Source organism: Aspergillus aculeatinus (assembly GCF_003184765.1).
Source record: "Aspergillus aculeatinus CBS 121060 unplaced genomic scaffold BO66scaffold_41, whole genome shotgun sequence".
NCBI classification, from domain to species: Eukaryota; Fungi; Ascomycota; class Eurotiomycetes; order Eurotiales; family Aspergillaceae; genus Aspergillus; species Aspergillus aculeatinus.
In genome coordinates, this window is record NW_020291510.1 from 156,522 (window position 1) to 169,795 (window position 13,274).

At 54.5% G+C, this 13,274-nt stretch overlaps 4 protein-coding genes and 3 non-coding genes across 7 annotated transcripts; 4 read left to right on the plus strand and 3 right to left on the minus strand.

The window, feature by feature from the left end:
* Positions 1 to 928: 928 nt before the first annotated feature.
* Positions 929 to 3,403, plus strand: BO66DRAFT_473369 (Zn(II)2Cys6 transcription factor; the record flags this gene model as incomplete). The annotated part of the gene is made up of 3 exons (XM_025653040.1): positions 929 to 2,019; positions 2,076 to 2,353; positions 2,409 to 3,403. The coding sequence occupies 3 exons, from the start codon at positions 929 to 931 to the stop codon at positions 3,257 to 3,259; spliced, it is 2,220 nt and encodes a 739-aa protein (XP_025501363.1). The 3' UTR covers positions 3,260 to 3,403.
* Positions 3,293 to 3,898, minus strand: BO66DRAFT_153295 (uncharacterized protein). Its single transcript, XM_025642174.1, has 2 exons — positions 3,565 to 3,898; positions 3,293 to 3,498 (listed from the first exon to the last, which is right to left on the minus strand). The coding sequence occupies exons 1-2, from the start codon at positions 3,675 to 3,677 to the stop codon at positions 3,327 to 3,329; spliced, it is 285 nt and encodes a 94-aa protein (XP_025501364.1). The 5' UTR covers positions 3,678 to 3,898; the 3' UTR covers positions 3,293 to 3,326.
* Positions 3,899 to 3,936: 38 nt separating this feature from the next.
* BO66DRAFT_t238 lies at positions 3,937 to 4,055 on the minus strand. The gene has a single exon. It is a non-coding gene; the product is annotated as a tRNA-Leu (tRNA).
* Positions 4,056 to 5,288: 1,233 nt separating this feature from the next.
* BO66DRAFT_t235 lies at positions 5,289 to 5,408 on the plus strand. Its single transcript has one exon. It is a non-coding gene; the product is annotated as a tRNA-Leu (tRNA).
* A 643-nt stretch (positions 5,409 to 6,051) lies between these two features.
* On the plus strand, positions 6,052 to 6,173 carry BO66DRAFT_t236. Its single transcript has one exon. It is a non-coding gene; the product is annotated as a tRNA-Leu (tRNA).
* A 2,877-nt stretch (positions 6,174 to 9,050) lies between these two features.
* Positions 9,051 to 12,046, plus strand: BO66DRAFT_440998 (serine/threonine protein kinase; the record flags this gene model as incomplete). The annotated part of the gene is made up of 2 exons (XM_025651301.1): positions 9,051 to 9,722; positions 9,782 to 12,046. 2 exons carry the CDS (start codon positions 9,051 to 9,053, stop codon positions 12,044 to 12,046), a joined length of 2,937 nt encoding a protein of 978 aa, XP_025501365.1.
* Positions 12,047 to 12,440: 394 nt separating this feature from the next.
* On the minus strand, positions 12,441 to 13,148 carry BO66DRAFT_303635 (putative mitochondrial genome maintenance protein Mgm101; the record flags this gene model as incomplete). Its single annotated transcript, XM_025643227.1, has 2 exons — positions 12,441 to 12,708; positions 12,799 to 13,148. Coding segments are annotated over 2 exons (618 nt in total), but the record flags the coding sequence as incomplete, so codon positions are not given.
* Positions 13,149 to 13,274: the final 126 nt, after the last annotated feature.

The window sequence follows — 13,274 nt, forward strand, 5'->3', positions numbered from 1 at the left end:
AAAGTCAGTCACTGAATGGTGTAGCATGTAAGAATAGCTTGTCCTTTTCAATTTAGAATTCTAAAGACCGTTGTTGTCAGGCAAAGCATGCAGAAATTAGCTCAGTAATGGGTCGGAGTTGGGGAGTCAATGTGCATGAGGACACCTCAGGCATGAATTGAATTGAACTTCCCGCGCCCGCGCCCGCAGCCCGCTTTTTTTGCCCGCACTTCCACACACTTACACACTTCCACACTTCCACACTTCCAAACTTCCCCTTTTCTTTCCCCAGCAACCAGTCGCCCTTCAATCTAGACTGAATGCACTGAAGGCCCAGTACTACTCGGCATGTAGCGATAAGCTGTGCTCTGCACCGATTGTGCTTCCAGGACCTGACTTGCAGCCGTTCAGACATCATCCTGGGAACCTCAGTCGGCCTTCGCCGGCTAATTTAAGGGCAGTCCAGTCCAGTCCAGTCCAGTCCAGTCCCGTCCCTGTCGGAGTTTCGGGTGGGAAATCGACCACCGACCTCCGACGCTTTATTTTTCCGCTGGGCCCACCGAGCTCTCTCGATCCACTGGCTAGACTGCATCTTACACCTTTGCGTGCCTGCGTGCCTGCTTGCTTGCTTTTGCAGAGGCCCACACCACAAGTGTCCTCGAAGCCTTTATGAACTCCCTTCTGCCCATGGTCTAGCACGACTACATTCTGGGTGAGGGGAGCCCTGAAATTCCATATGAGCATGAGCGGTCGGCTCTTACTCTATGATAATGCTTGCCACAAATCCCTTGGGCCTCGCCAGGGATGTTGATCTGCACCTGCTGACTCCCCACAGACAAGCGAACCTCCACTACTGGTCTTGGCACTACGCAAGTCTAATAAATAACTTATCAATGCAGAAGGGCAGGCACCGTCCGTCCTGAGCGAACTCTTGCACCTTGCGCACATCATGTCTGCTGCTGCCCGTCCGCATCATCCCTCAGGTCCAACGCCGCCCTTGAACCAGTCGTGTGAAAATTGTCGAGCCCTCAAAGTCCGCTGCCTGCCGGATCCGAATATTGCGCATCAATGCCAACGTTGCACCCGCACCAGACGGATCTGTGTTTTTGCGCACACCCTGCGACGCCAGCCTCGAAAAAAGACCGGATCACGGGTCGCCCAGCTGGAGAAAGATGTCCGCGACCTGCGCGCTTTACTCCACGAGCAGAATGCCCCGAATCAAAGATCGAATTCAGCCGGCGTTGACACCGGTGCCGCTGCTGTCTCCCTTTCCCCCACCACCACCGCCGCCGCCGACACTGCTGCCGTCTCCGCCGCTACCGCCACCACTGCAAGTCCCGTCTCAGAGACGGCTCCCACTCGCGCGGCGGCAACAACAACACCTTTTGCATCCACCATCTCCGACTCCGCCCGTTTACAGACTGCCTCGTCATCTTGTCCTCCTCGCCCGATCGTGACAAGCCCGGTTGCCAACCCTCCTTCCCATGTCAGCACCACTGGCTCGACGTTCATGAGCTCTTCGCCCGGCTCTGCAGATGTCGTCGACCGTGGTATCCTCTCTTTGGAGACGGCACAGATGCTGCTGTCCGTCTTCATCTCTGAACTCACTCAATTCTTTCCGGTGGTTGTTCTTCCAGGGGACACGAGTGCCGACTTCCTACGCAGGACGAAGCCAGTGCTGTTCCTATCCATCATCGCGGCAGCGTCGCTAACGCTTGAAACACCGCACGCGACCGTCTTGCATGAAGAACTTCTCGCCGGCTTCGCGACGCGATTCTTTCTAAGGCAGGAAAAGTCACTGGATTTGGTGCAAGCCCTCCTCGTAATGCTTATCTACTACCTCCCTCCCAAATCGGCCATGCATGGGCAGTATTACCAATACACGCATATCGCAACCACTATGGCGCTAGAGCTTGGGATCGCAGCCGGTGCCGTTGGTCGCAAGACCCAACGCTGCCATGCGGGTGAGGGGGAATTGCCCCCATCAGTACATAGTGACCAGGCCCGGGCCGTCCTCGGCTGCTATCATTTCGCATCAAAGTACGGGCCACTCGCTCACCAGCATTTTACTGTCTGAGTTACTGACATGTCTACAGTGTTAGCATGCAGACACGTCGACCGAACATGCTCTGCCACAATGCTGTCATCAGCGGTTATGTCAAGCACCTTAGTGTCTCTACCAGTGCTTTGGACCAGCAACTGGCAGCATGGTTCGGGCTGCAGAGGATCATGGATGAGACACTGGCTGCTGCAGGCCATGACAACACTCTGACGGACACTCATATGTTGGAATCGCAGATGTTGCCGATCCTCAAGTGGTTCGACACTCGTATGCTGCAGTGGAAGATGTCGATTCCGAAGGATATGTTCACGAGTACGTATCCACGTCCGCGGTTGATGACATAACACCAGACACTCATTCTCTCTAGCTTGGATGAATCTTGAATACCACTACCTTTACCTTGCGATCCATGAACAAGCTGCGGGCGAGGGCTACCGCGACCCCGACGCAGCAACCCGCAGGTATTACACACTCCCCCCTCTCGAGGGCGACACGGAGCGACATAGGGCCAATGTGCCGATCAGCGCGGCGCGGGTACAGATCATCACGAAATGGGTGCTCTCTGCCCAGCAACTCCTCGACGTCTTCCTGCAATGCGACATTCCGACCATGCGCAAGCTACCAAACATGACCTACACGCGGATGATCTTGGGGGTCTCCTCTCTTCTACGTATCTACCACATGACCCAGCTCGGCCCTCTGAGCGAGGTTATCACTCCGCAGATGATTAACGTCGACGAATACCTGGATCGCCTATCGCAGGCCCTATCGGAAGCCTGCGATAACCAGAAATTCCGCGTCCCGAGCAAATGGTACCACGTCGTGGCCGTCAAGAACCGCGAGTGGTACGAACAGCTCCAAAGACGGCTGGCGGGCTATTCCTCCGAGAATCCCTCGTACCTGCGCGGGATCTTCCCGCCCCCGACCTCCACGACGGCAGGTGTGCCCGGCGCACAGCCGCCTGGGATGTTGCCCTCGCTGGTTCCCGGTGGTGCCCCGGCTTACATGGAGTCATGGTATGCGGACGACCCGGCTGGGAGGGCGGACGCCGTGAGGGAAATGCCGGCCGTCGGGGGCGCTGCGGCGCCGATGATGTATCTCTCCTCGATGCAGCCGGTCCCGGGCGCCGTTGAGGCCGGTGGGCACTTCGCGCCTCCTGCGGGCCACGCCGGGTGGCGCTTGGATGAACCGCTCCCGGATCTGTCGTTCCCGTATTGATGATGTATACATGTGTAATGAAGCGATGAGCCTACGCAGAATCCGTCCGCTGTACCTCACCCGCGGTCTAATCCCTAATCAAATGATGAACGTATCCGCATGGTGCTCGACTTGTAATGGGGCCTTTGTCTAAGAAAGAAAGAGAAGAGAAAGAAAGAAAGAAAAGAAAAGAAAAGAAGAAAAAAAAATCCTTGGCCACTCGTAGGCAGCATGAGGCCGTCGCGTCCGTCTTCATCAAACTCCACGACCACAATATCATCAGCGCTGGTTTTACTTTATAATGTATACGATCGAGCAAATCTCACCTGTAGAATCGCACCGAACAAGGGTCCTCGGGTATGAACCTGTTTTCGCCCTCCGACCTCCGACGCAGTGGAGAGGGCAGTGTGTGGACCCTTCGGTGCAAGGGGGGTTGCATACAGGCGAACTCCGTTGATTTGATCGAAATATCAGATTAGATTAGATTGATATAGCCGGGGGGGTTCAACTTTGGCAGGGAAATTAAAAGGCAGTGCCGTGTCGCTGAGTAGGCCGTAGGGTTGTGCGCAGTCGACGGGTGAGCAAAACGTAGTTATCCCACCCCTTGCGTTCCCCTGCGGCGTGCGTGATTCCCCCGCTACGGGAGGAGGGAAGAGAGTGGGTGAGGATGGAGGGAGGGGAGAAGGAGCAAAAAGTAATGACAAGAGTGGGATTCGAACCCACGCCACTTGCGTGACTAGGAATATTGCTCGGAAGAGCGTATATGTGTGATCAGGTTGCCTGACCCTAGCGCCTTAGACCGCTCGGCCATCTTGCCTATTTGATGAAAAGAGCTTACAGACTTTAGTATATGTAGGGAACAATCTGGCCCGGCGCGAGAATCAGTTGTGTGAGTTTGCAGTTGAGGTGCTGGGGGGTTGTGCTGGAGGTATCCTCTGAGTAGTGTGAGTAGTGCTTGAGCTTGTAACTTTCTATTTGTAGTAGGTATAAGTTATCCTTAGGTGGTGTTGGGTGGTGGTGGACTGACGTGGTGAATTGGGTTGTGGTTATATATCGGTTTGGGCTGGATGCTACAGTATTGTTACTGGAAGTCATAGCCTCCCGGCCGACCAGACCACCACCCATGAAAACAACAAGTCAATACGCCCAACAAGAGCTGGAAGGCGAAACTAATGTCTATCAGGATCACGAAGCACGAACCTCACCCCGAAACCACAGAATATCCACAGCAATCATCTATACGTCCGGGCCCCAACAACCATGACGAGACAACCGCGAGATATATCGGACCAGGGGGGAGGGAACCAACTATGAGGGCCGCACCAGGCGAGTGCATATGAAAACAATGACAAGTAAGATTTGACAGATCCCCTGCCATTTTCAGCGAGAACAAACCCACTGCGTTTATATGGTACCCGAACACCGGAGACCGATAGCCATACAAGGACACAAGCCACAAGCAGAAGCATGTACCACATACCACATACAAAAGAAGCACGGCCAGTGTGACATGCGAGGTACCACACAGGCCATGGACACCGACCACGGCAAGACACCGACAACCAGACCCAACAGTATACCACTGCACGCCAACAAGCACCAGCATGCTGGTATACACCGAGCGCATTGGGCTGCCAAGAGCCAACGTACCTCTCCAGCTAGACTAGCCTCAAGCACACGGAAAACCAAACCGAGCCCCTGAGAGCCACGAACCCAAACGCAGCATTGAATGGCCTGAGATGTGCACCAATACACCGGCAAATGGCTGCCTTCCCCACAGAGTTGCGATGACCATCACCCATTCTACAAGGCTGCAAGCAGAGGCTCAGCCACACGATGTTAGATTCACTAGAATTGTTGCAAAGGGCGAATACCACAACAAGGGTCCCAGAGACCTATTTATCTGACACCTTGGAGTTTGATAGTAGGGTACCATGCAATAGCCAGAACGGTGTGGGATCAGCCTTGCATGCGAACCGAAAGCACCCAGCGACATGCCTCCTGTTTCTCGCCGTTAATAAAGCCACCAACATTTTAAATCAGCATCCAAGGCAAGATGGCCGAGCGGTCTAAGGCGCTAGGGTCAGGCAACCTGATCACATATATTCGCTCCATCCGAGCAGTATTCCTAGTCACGCAAGTGGCGTGGGTTCGAATCCCACTCTTGTCATCACTTTTTGCACCGACTCAGTCGGATATTTTTGCCCTACTCGTCAACCCACATATTATCGCGTTGTTCTACTTCATTTTGCCACTGTCCTGCACCTGCATACGACTACCAGAGCAAAGTGTCGGCCATTCCCGCCTCGCCACGCCAGACACCCCACTGTGGTCCGATTTTGAGTTTGCCCCTTTTCTTTACTGCCTGGTTTCTGGACGCAGACCATCTTACTCATCGGACGTGCATCCAAGCGAGATGAGTTGCATCGGTCGTGCATACGGCCATGACCTCATCGGGTCGTTGACATGGTCGTGACAGATCGAGTATGCGGTACACGCCCTCGGAGTTGCGCCGACGGTAGAGCGGGTGCGACTTAATATGATTCCCCGTAGTTCAATAGCGAATCCATCCCCCAACTGCCAGTCAATAGTCCTATGTATCCTCCTGGAGCCTGCTTATTCAGGTGAAGGGGGGGGGGGGGTGGATTGCATGAGACGTTGTGCCTTCATCTGAGCCCACAGCCATGATCAGACCAAGTAAGCAAGCCTAGCCTGTGTGCGATGGCCTGCGTCCAAACATCATAGTAATCTAGGGCACTGTACACATGGCCGGGGAACATGAATGCCTACTAGACTGACTAATTCAACAACCGGGCAAGATGGCCGAGCGGTCTAAGGCGCTAGGGTCAGGTTCATCTGATCACACATTTCTGCTCCTCAAGAGCAAATATTCCTAGTCACGCAAGTGGCGTGGGTTCGAATCCCACTCTTGTCATCTCTTTTTGCTACTACTCCGTCCATCTCCGATGATATGAGAATGAGGTGCTTTTCTTCTTCTGCTCAGGACGCCGGTCCCCCTCTATTACCAGAACCTTCCTCTTGCTACCGCGGTGCCTTGACGCACTGAGAATCGCTTTACCCGTCTACCCCTCCCAGTCACACGTTTGCTGGCAACGGTGCTTACATGGACTGCGGGAAATGCTTCAACTAGGCGAACTGGCGCAGCCTCCATCCTACATGTGTTGCAGGATCGCGAAAACCCACTCTCAAACTCGCACCCAATAAGGCCACAGACACCACGCGTGTTGGCAACAGTGATCGCGCTGGCCGTTTATCGTCTGTGAGCCGTAGAGGCCTGGAAGTTGAGGTTGGCCAACTCACGACGGCGGTGAAGCAAACAGACATCCCCCAAGTGACGGGTCAGTCGGTCGTTGCTCGCCAGTGAGATTGGCATGTACGGAGTCCCCTACTCTGGAATAGAGTCTGTTCTCTACAGACCAGAAGCGCTTGTATATGTGCCTGGGTCGCAAAGGACATCCGAGATACCCTAGCCTTACATGTGGCAGTAGGGGACCCAATCTAACCGAAAACTCGAAACGTCCATAGACCCTGATAGTCGAGCGTTCATACTGCATAGGTAGTAGTTACGATGATGAGAATATTACCGGTAGACCGCAAATCCCTCCAGAGCTGCTCAAACACCACACCCAACACACCCGATCCTTAGGAGGCGTCTCAAAAATGAGCTGTATGTCTTACGCTGGCATCGGGTACAGCATGAACTCAACCATGGTGACGTCTGGATGTTTGAATCATCGGACATCGGACAGAAAAAGAAGTCGTTGTCGAAGCCACCCTCAGATTGTGCTCAAGTTATGCACAACTCGGCCGACCATGTGGTCATGATAATGTCATGCCTCTCTATCTTTAGAAACAAAGCAATGCGGAGAAGACTCCAGACGGGTCAATACCAGGGAACATTATACGCGTAGATCGACACAGTGGACAGGCACTCTATCTCTCTCTCCCTCGGATCTCGATGGGGAGATCTTGAAGAAAAACTGGGTCGTGGAACTGATGATGCTGAATGATATCGTCCTTTTTTGTCTAGGCTTGTGATGCCTTTGTGAACTCACACTCCCGTGGATACTGCCTTGCCCGAACCGGAATAAAGTTTACATGAGATGGAAAGAGACCGCTAACAGATCACTATTGGAACTAGCTCCAAAGGCTCATGCAGCTAGCCAGCGGCCACTGCGTATGACAGAGTGCATCTCGTTTCAGGAGAGACCCTGAGATAGTGAGATTAAGGGGCGTCGAGCTGAAGCCCTCGCGCAGCCTTACAAGGAGCCGTGCCGCACACACACACACACACACACACACACACACACACGCACACACACGGCACCGTGCTGAGCCTAGACCGGGGACTTTTATGGTTTCGAGTGACAGGTCCAGAACCCTTGGTTGGGTCTTTTGTTGATGGAAAGCCAAGGTGTTCTTAAGATGTGATTGAGTATGTGGTTTCTATCCCGTGTAAGATGTAGAATGTCAGGCATCCTTAATCTTGATTCTTGAAGGAATTGTCCATTCACGCCCCGACCGTACCTGAGGGGGCGGCGGAGGGAATCCCCTGGGTTGCAGTGGGAAAGCACCAGTGGCGTTTTCTTGGGTGGGGCGGGGGACTCAGACTAAGAAACTAAATAACACTAAGATAAGCCCTAAGTCTGGCCCTGATCGGGACGAGGAATTAGGGCCGGGCTGGGTAGAGGCTTGATTGGTGGAGGGGATGACCGTTGCCTGTTTGGGTCCTTTTGGGGGGTTTCTTTTCAGCAGGCAATCGAATCATTCAGCTTCAAGGTTCAGAGTTTCGTTTCCACTTGTTTTCTCAAGTTCGCTTTTCTCCCACCGCCACCACTTCTCAAGTGGGGGCCACCATATCTCCATGACTCTGTCCACTTCTGCATCGATCGGACGCGATCAATCTATTCTCTAGGTATTCATCAAGCCGGAGGAGATGGCTTCATTTGAAATTGATGCAGCAAAGATAGAGGGAATAGGCAGAGTGACTGATAGCAATGGTCAACAGTTGAGTTGCCAGTCCGACAGCAACAATGGGGTTCAAGAATGATCGACAGATTCCTTTCTCCCTCTTTCAACGCCCCCTCCAATTGCACAACCATGACTTCAGGGCCCTCCCTCTCTTAGTCTTTCATTCTACACATCGGGAAAAACTGAAACATGGTCCGCGTGGGTTTCCGTCTTTTTGCTGCAATTCTTATTTTTATTTTTACTTTTATTTTTATTCTCTTTCATATTTTTTTTTCTGACTTTGGCCGTGCATTTTGGGGGGGTTTTCTGATAAGTCGCACGCACTTGTTGACATTCCGCCTTTCTTATCTGTCGCCTGGCCTGGGGTCGGTCCTTTGTGTCGGTTTCAACCCCGTTCAAGTCTCACCTCTCGTTATTGATTTCTCCTCTTACTTTCTTTTCACGACCGGCTCTGTCTTTTCACTCGTTCGCTCACTTTTCGGTCTCAGCCTGGGCAGTAATCACAATTAAACCACTCGCTTCGGAATTGTTGATTCCCTCGACAGACTGCCGATCGCTGGTCCAATCCACGCGGTCTCCTCAATTTACACCATCCGGCCCACCATCAACTCCACACGAACCGGTGGACTCAGCACACTCGTTTTCTGCCATTGATCGTTGGTTCCTGCTTTGCCTCTGGTGGGAATCGCTTGGGATTCACCCCCCCCCCTCCTCCCGCCAATTGCGCTTGCGCTTACACACTGGGGCTGCCGGGCAGCTTCTGGACTCCTCACCCTAGTCGATCGTTCTTATATCGCCCTCCCCCCGTCCGCCCGCCCTGATGTCAGGAAGGCCTGGCATTACGGAGAAGCGGTTGTCCGCCAAACGCTTCCACCAGCTTCGCGACATGGCCCCCGACAATATGCTGAACCCTAATGATGTTACAATCGATATCCCGCTGCACTCGGTCTCCAGTCGCGGTCAAACAGGCGCTCGCAAGTCGAGCGTCAACGGACCCGACTCCCCAGGCCCTTACCAACCACCGGTCGATAACAGCGAAGAGAAGCAGGGACTCGTCGCACCAAACCCCGCTCTGCGCAGGCGAATCGACGAGTCCACTGGCCGTTCTATCGATGATCCCGAAGATGGTACCATCACTCGTGTCGGCCGCTTCTACCAGGCGGTCCTCAACTACTCAATCGCTACCCGCTACCTGATCTACGTGATACCGCTCGCCTTGTTACTCGCCGTTCCGATTATTGTAGGAGCCACGGCCGCGCAGGACGCGACCATCGGCGGAGTGACTCTTCCCTGGTTCTTCTTCTGGTTTGAAATTGTCTGGATTAGTTTGTGGGCATGCAAGCTCGCAGCTCGGATCATCCCCTACGTCTTCCAAACATTGTGTGGATTTGTTAGCTCTGGAACCCGCAAGTATGCTCTTATCTTGCGAAAGCTCGAATTTCCCATCGCCACGGTCCTGTGGTGTGTGGTTTGCTTGGTGACATTTTTGCCAGTAAGAGACGCTCCTTTCGACTGCTGGGCCTTACACAAGCTGACTGAGCCTTCGTCCAGGTTATGACGCAAAATCCTCACCAGAAGAAGATCAACGACACCTCGACCAAGTCATGGGAGAAGTCGATCAAGAACATCCTTTTCGCTCTTTTCGTCTGCAGTTTGATCTTCCTTGGCGAGAAGGCACTCGTGCATTTGATCTCCATCAGCTACCATCGGAAGCAGTTCGATGCCCGCATTAAAGAAGGGAAGCGGAATGTCTACCTTATCGGTCTCTTGTATGATGCGTCCCGTCAGATGTTTCCCATGCACTGCAAGGAATTCCGAGAGGAGGACGCCGCCATTGCGGATTTCCTGCTACTAAACCCCGCGAGCAAGACACGCATACCGACCAGCGGCTCAGCTCCTCTCCGTCTCATTCGCGGAGTTGGTCAGAACGTTCAGAAAATTGGCCATAATGTGCAGAGAATCGGTGGCAAGGTCAAGGGTGCCTTTGGTGATGTCGCCCAAGAACTTACTGGCAAGCAAGTTTTCAACAACACCTCCACGCGCTCCATCGTGACAGGGGCATTGGAGCACCGCAGAACCTCGGAAGCCCTCGCGCGCAGAATCTGGATGTCATTCGTGGTCGAGGGCCGGGATGCCTTGTATTTCGAAGATATTTGTGAGGTGCTCGGCACGGGGTTGGAAGTGGAGGCGGATGAATGCATGAAAATGCTCGACCGCGACGGTAACGGCGATATCAGCTTGGATGAGATGATCCTGGCGGTTGGAGAAGTCCAGCGCAACAAGAAGGCTCTGAACCACAGTTTGCATGACATTGACCAGGCCACCCGAGTCTTGGACAATCTTTTGATGACCGTGGCATTCATCGTGGGTGTTCTGGTCTTTGTCTCGTTCGTGACGACTGGATTTGGCACGGTCATTGCAGCAGGTGCCACTTCTTTGCTCTCCCTCTCTTTCGTCTTCTCCACTACGGCCCAGGAAGTGCTGGGCTCGTGCATCTTCCTCTTCGTCAAGCACCCCTTCGACGTGGGCGACCGTGTGGAAATTAGTGACAAGCCCTTCTTCGTCGAGCGCATCTCCCTCCTCTTCACCGTGTTTCGCAACGTCAACGACCACCGTATCACGCAGATTCCCAACTCGGTTCTTAACGCCTTGTGGGTCGACAACTTCACCCGTGCCAACGCCATGCACGAGGTCCTGAAGGTTCCAATCGATTTTGACACGACGTTCCAGAACATCCAGCGCCTCCGCGAGGAGTTGGAGGGATTCGTGCGCGACAAGGACAACTCGCGGGACTTCCAGCCCGACATCACCATCGATGTCAGCGGCGTCGGTGACATGGATAAGTTGGAGTTGAGCGTGTATATCCGGCACAAGTCCAACTGGTCGAACGAAGCAGTCCGCGCGACACGTCGCTCGAAGTTCATGTGTGCATTGATCGCCGCGGTACGCCGGGTGCCTATCCGCAAGCCAGGATCCGGTGGTGGCGACGATGAGGAGAAGCCCGAGGACAAGCTGGAGGACACCCCTGAAATCATTGTCGAGGATGTGGTCAAGCGCGCCAGACGCGACTCCGCCTCGTCCGCCGAGCCTGTTCGACGCCTTCCCCCGGATTCTAGCTTCGCCACCACCGAGTCGCGCTCTACCGGCTTTGACATGGACCAGTCGCCGGGCTCCATCCAACGTCGTGGAGTTGGCGCGTCCATCAGCTCCTACAGCGAGGGACTCAGTGCCGAGCACGCCGACCGCCCTTACCCGAGCTCCCGTGATGGCCAGGAAGTCGACACGTATCAAACCCCAGCCGGGTCGCCGGGCCAGGAGCGCACGCGGAGCGTCAACTACGGCTCAATGACGCGCGAGCAGTCGACGGGCCGGCGCAAGGAGGGCACCGCTAACATCATCTCGACCGCTACGGGTGGTGTGCCGGTCCTGTCTGAGCCAGTGCCTCCTCGGCGGCAACAAGAGCAACAACAACAGCAGCAGCAGCAGCCCGTGCGTTTGGTCTCTGAGCAGAATCAGCAAGCCCAGACCCAACAAGCCGGTGCAGCAGCAGCAGCAGCAGCTGTGAACGGGGCCTCGGTCGCGCGCCAGCCGGAATATTACAGCTACCAGGGCCAGTACTACAATCCCGCCGAGGAGGCGTACGACCCCAACCAACCCTTTGAGCTCCCGTCGATGGCGGAGCCGTCGGCCGAGGGTCAACGCGAGTATTCGTCACACACATTGGCTTCGTCGCGGACGGCCTATTCAGGCGAGTCGGCAGAGGAGCACCAGCCTCGGGCATACCCCCCGCGGCGGAACCCGTATGAGAGCCAGTAAGAATGAAGAAATAAGAACAACCAAACAAAAGAGATACCAAAAGACGCAAGCAAACTAGAATAAAGTGTGATCACGAGTGACGATCAAATTCGATTCCACCATAGGGGAAAGGGAATGGCGTGAATTCTGTATTATTATCAAAGATCTATTCCCCAAGAAGCAAAAGACTGACTTTAGCTGATGTTTTATGTGGATTTGCCAAGAACCGATGTAGTTTACGCAGGTAGATAGTATGATAATACCATCTGAAGAGATATTGTAATTTCACCCGATTTCTTCTTTTAGCTCCCCATCCGTGAGTCTATCATACAGTCCATAAATACATACAGCCCCCCAAAACTCCGGGAACACGAAAAGAGGAGACACCTTTCAGTACCGACAAGAAGGGAACAACCTATTTCGTCTCCTTCCAAGGGTACGAGACCTCATCGTCCTTGCGGACCCAGATCTTGGACTTGCGCTTGTTGACCACGTGCTCGACGAAGGCCTCGCGGGTGTACTGGGCCTTGTACTTGCGGATCCACCGGGGATCCCAGAGCTCGCTGGCGATGCCCAGATCCTTGCAGCAGCGCACCAGGGCGTTGGAGCGGCACCCCTCCGTGGCCGTGGGGATCCCGTCCGGCGAGAAGTAATCCTGTTCGCCGCGGGCGACGGAAACGAGACTGTCATCGAGCGATTATCAGCATCCGCGTCAGCATTCACCTCCACTCCACTCAATCCACGACTCCAAGGGGGGGGGAGAGACAACTCACCGCCCATGACACACCAACGCATACTCCCGCGTCACCATCTTGGGGGTCACGATGCTCTCGCTCCGCGGCACGAGCCCCCACCCGCCCGGTCCGAACGCCCGGTTCAGGATCCGGCGGTATTTGATCTCCGGCAGGTACAGGATCCCGTCCGGCTTGATCTCGACTTCCTCGGGGTCGGTCGGGGCCAGGAGGATGTCGGCGGCTTCTTTGGGGAAGGGCTCCGCGGACAGGCCGTGGAAGGAGCGCGTCCAGTCGATTCGGTCTTCGGTTGGCTGGTGCGACGAGTCGGTGGGGGTGGGGAGCGGGGAGGGCGGCTGGTCGTGTAGCCCCGAGGTGGTTAAATTGGGGGTGATTTTTTGGGGCGGGTTGGGGGGGGTTTGTTGGGGGGCATTGGTGGTGGTGTTGTTGTTGGGTGGGGAGGTGGGTTTTGTGCTGTTGTTGTTGCTGCTGTTGCTGGTGTTGTTATTGTTGTTGTT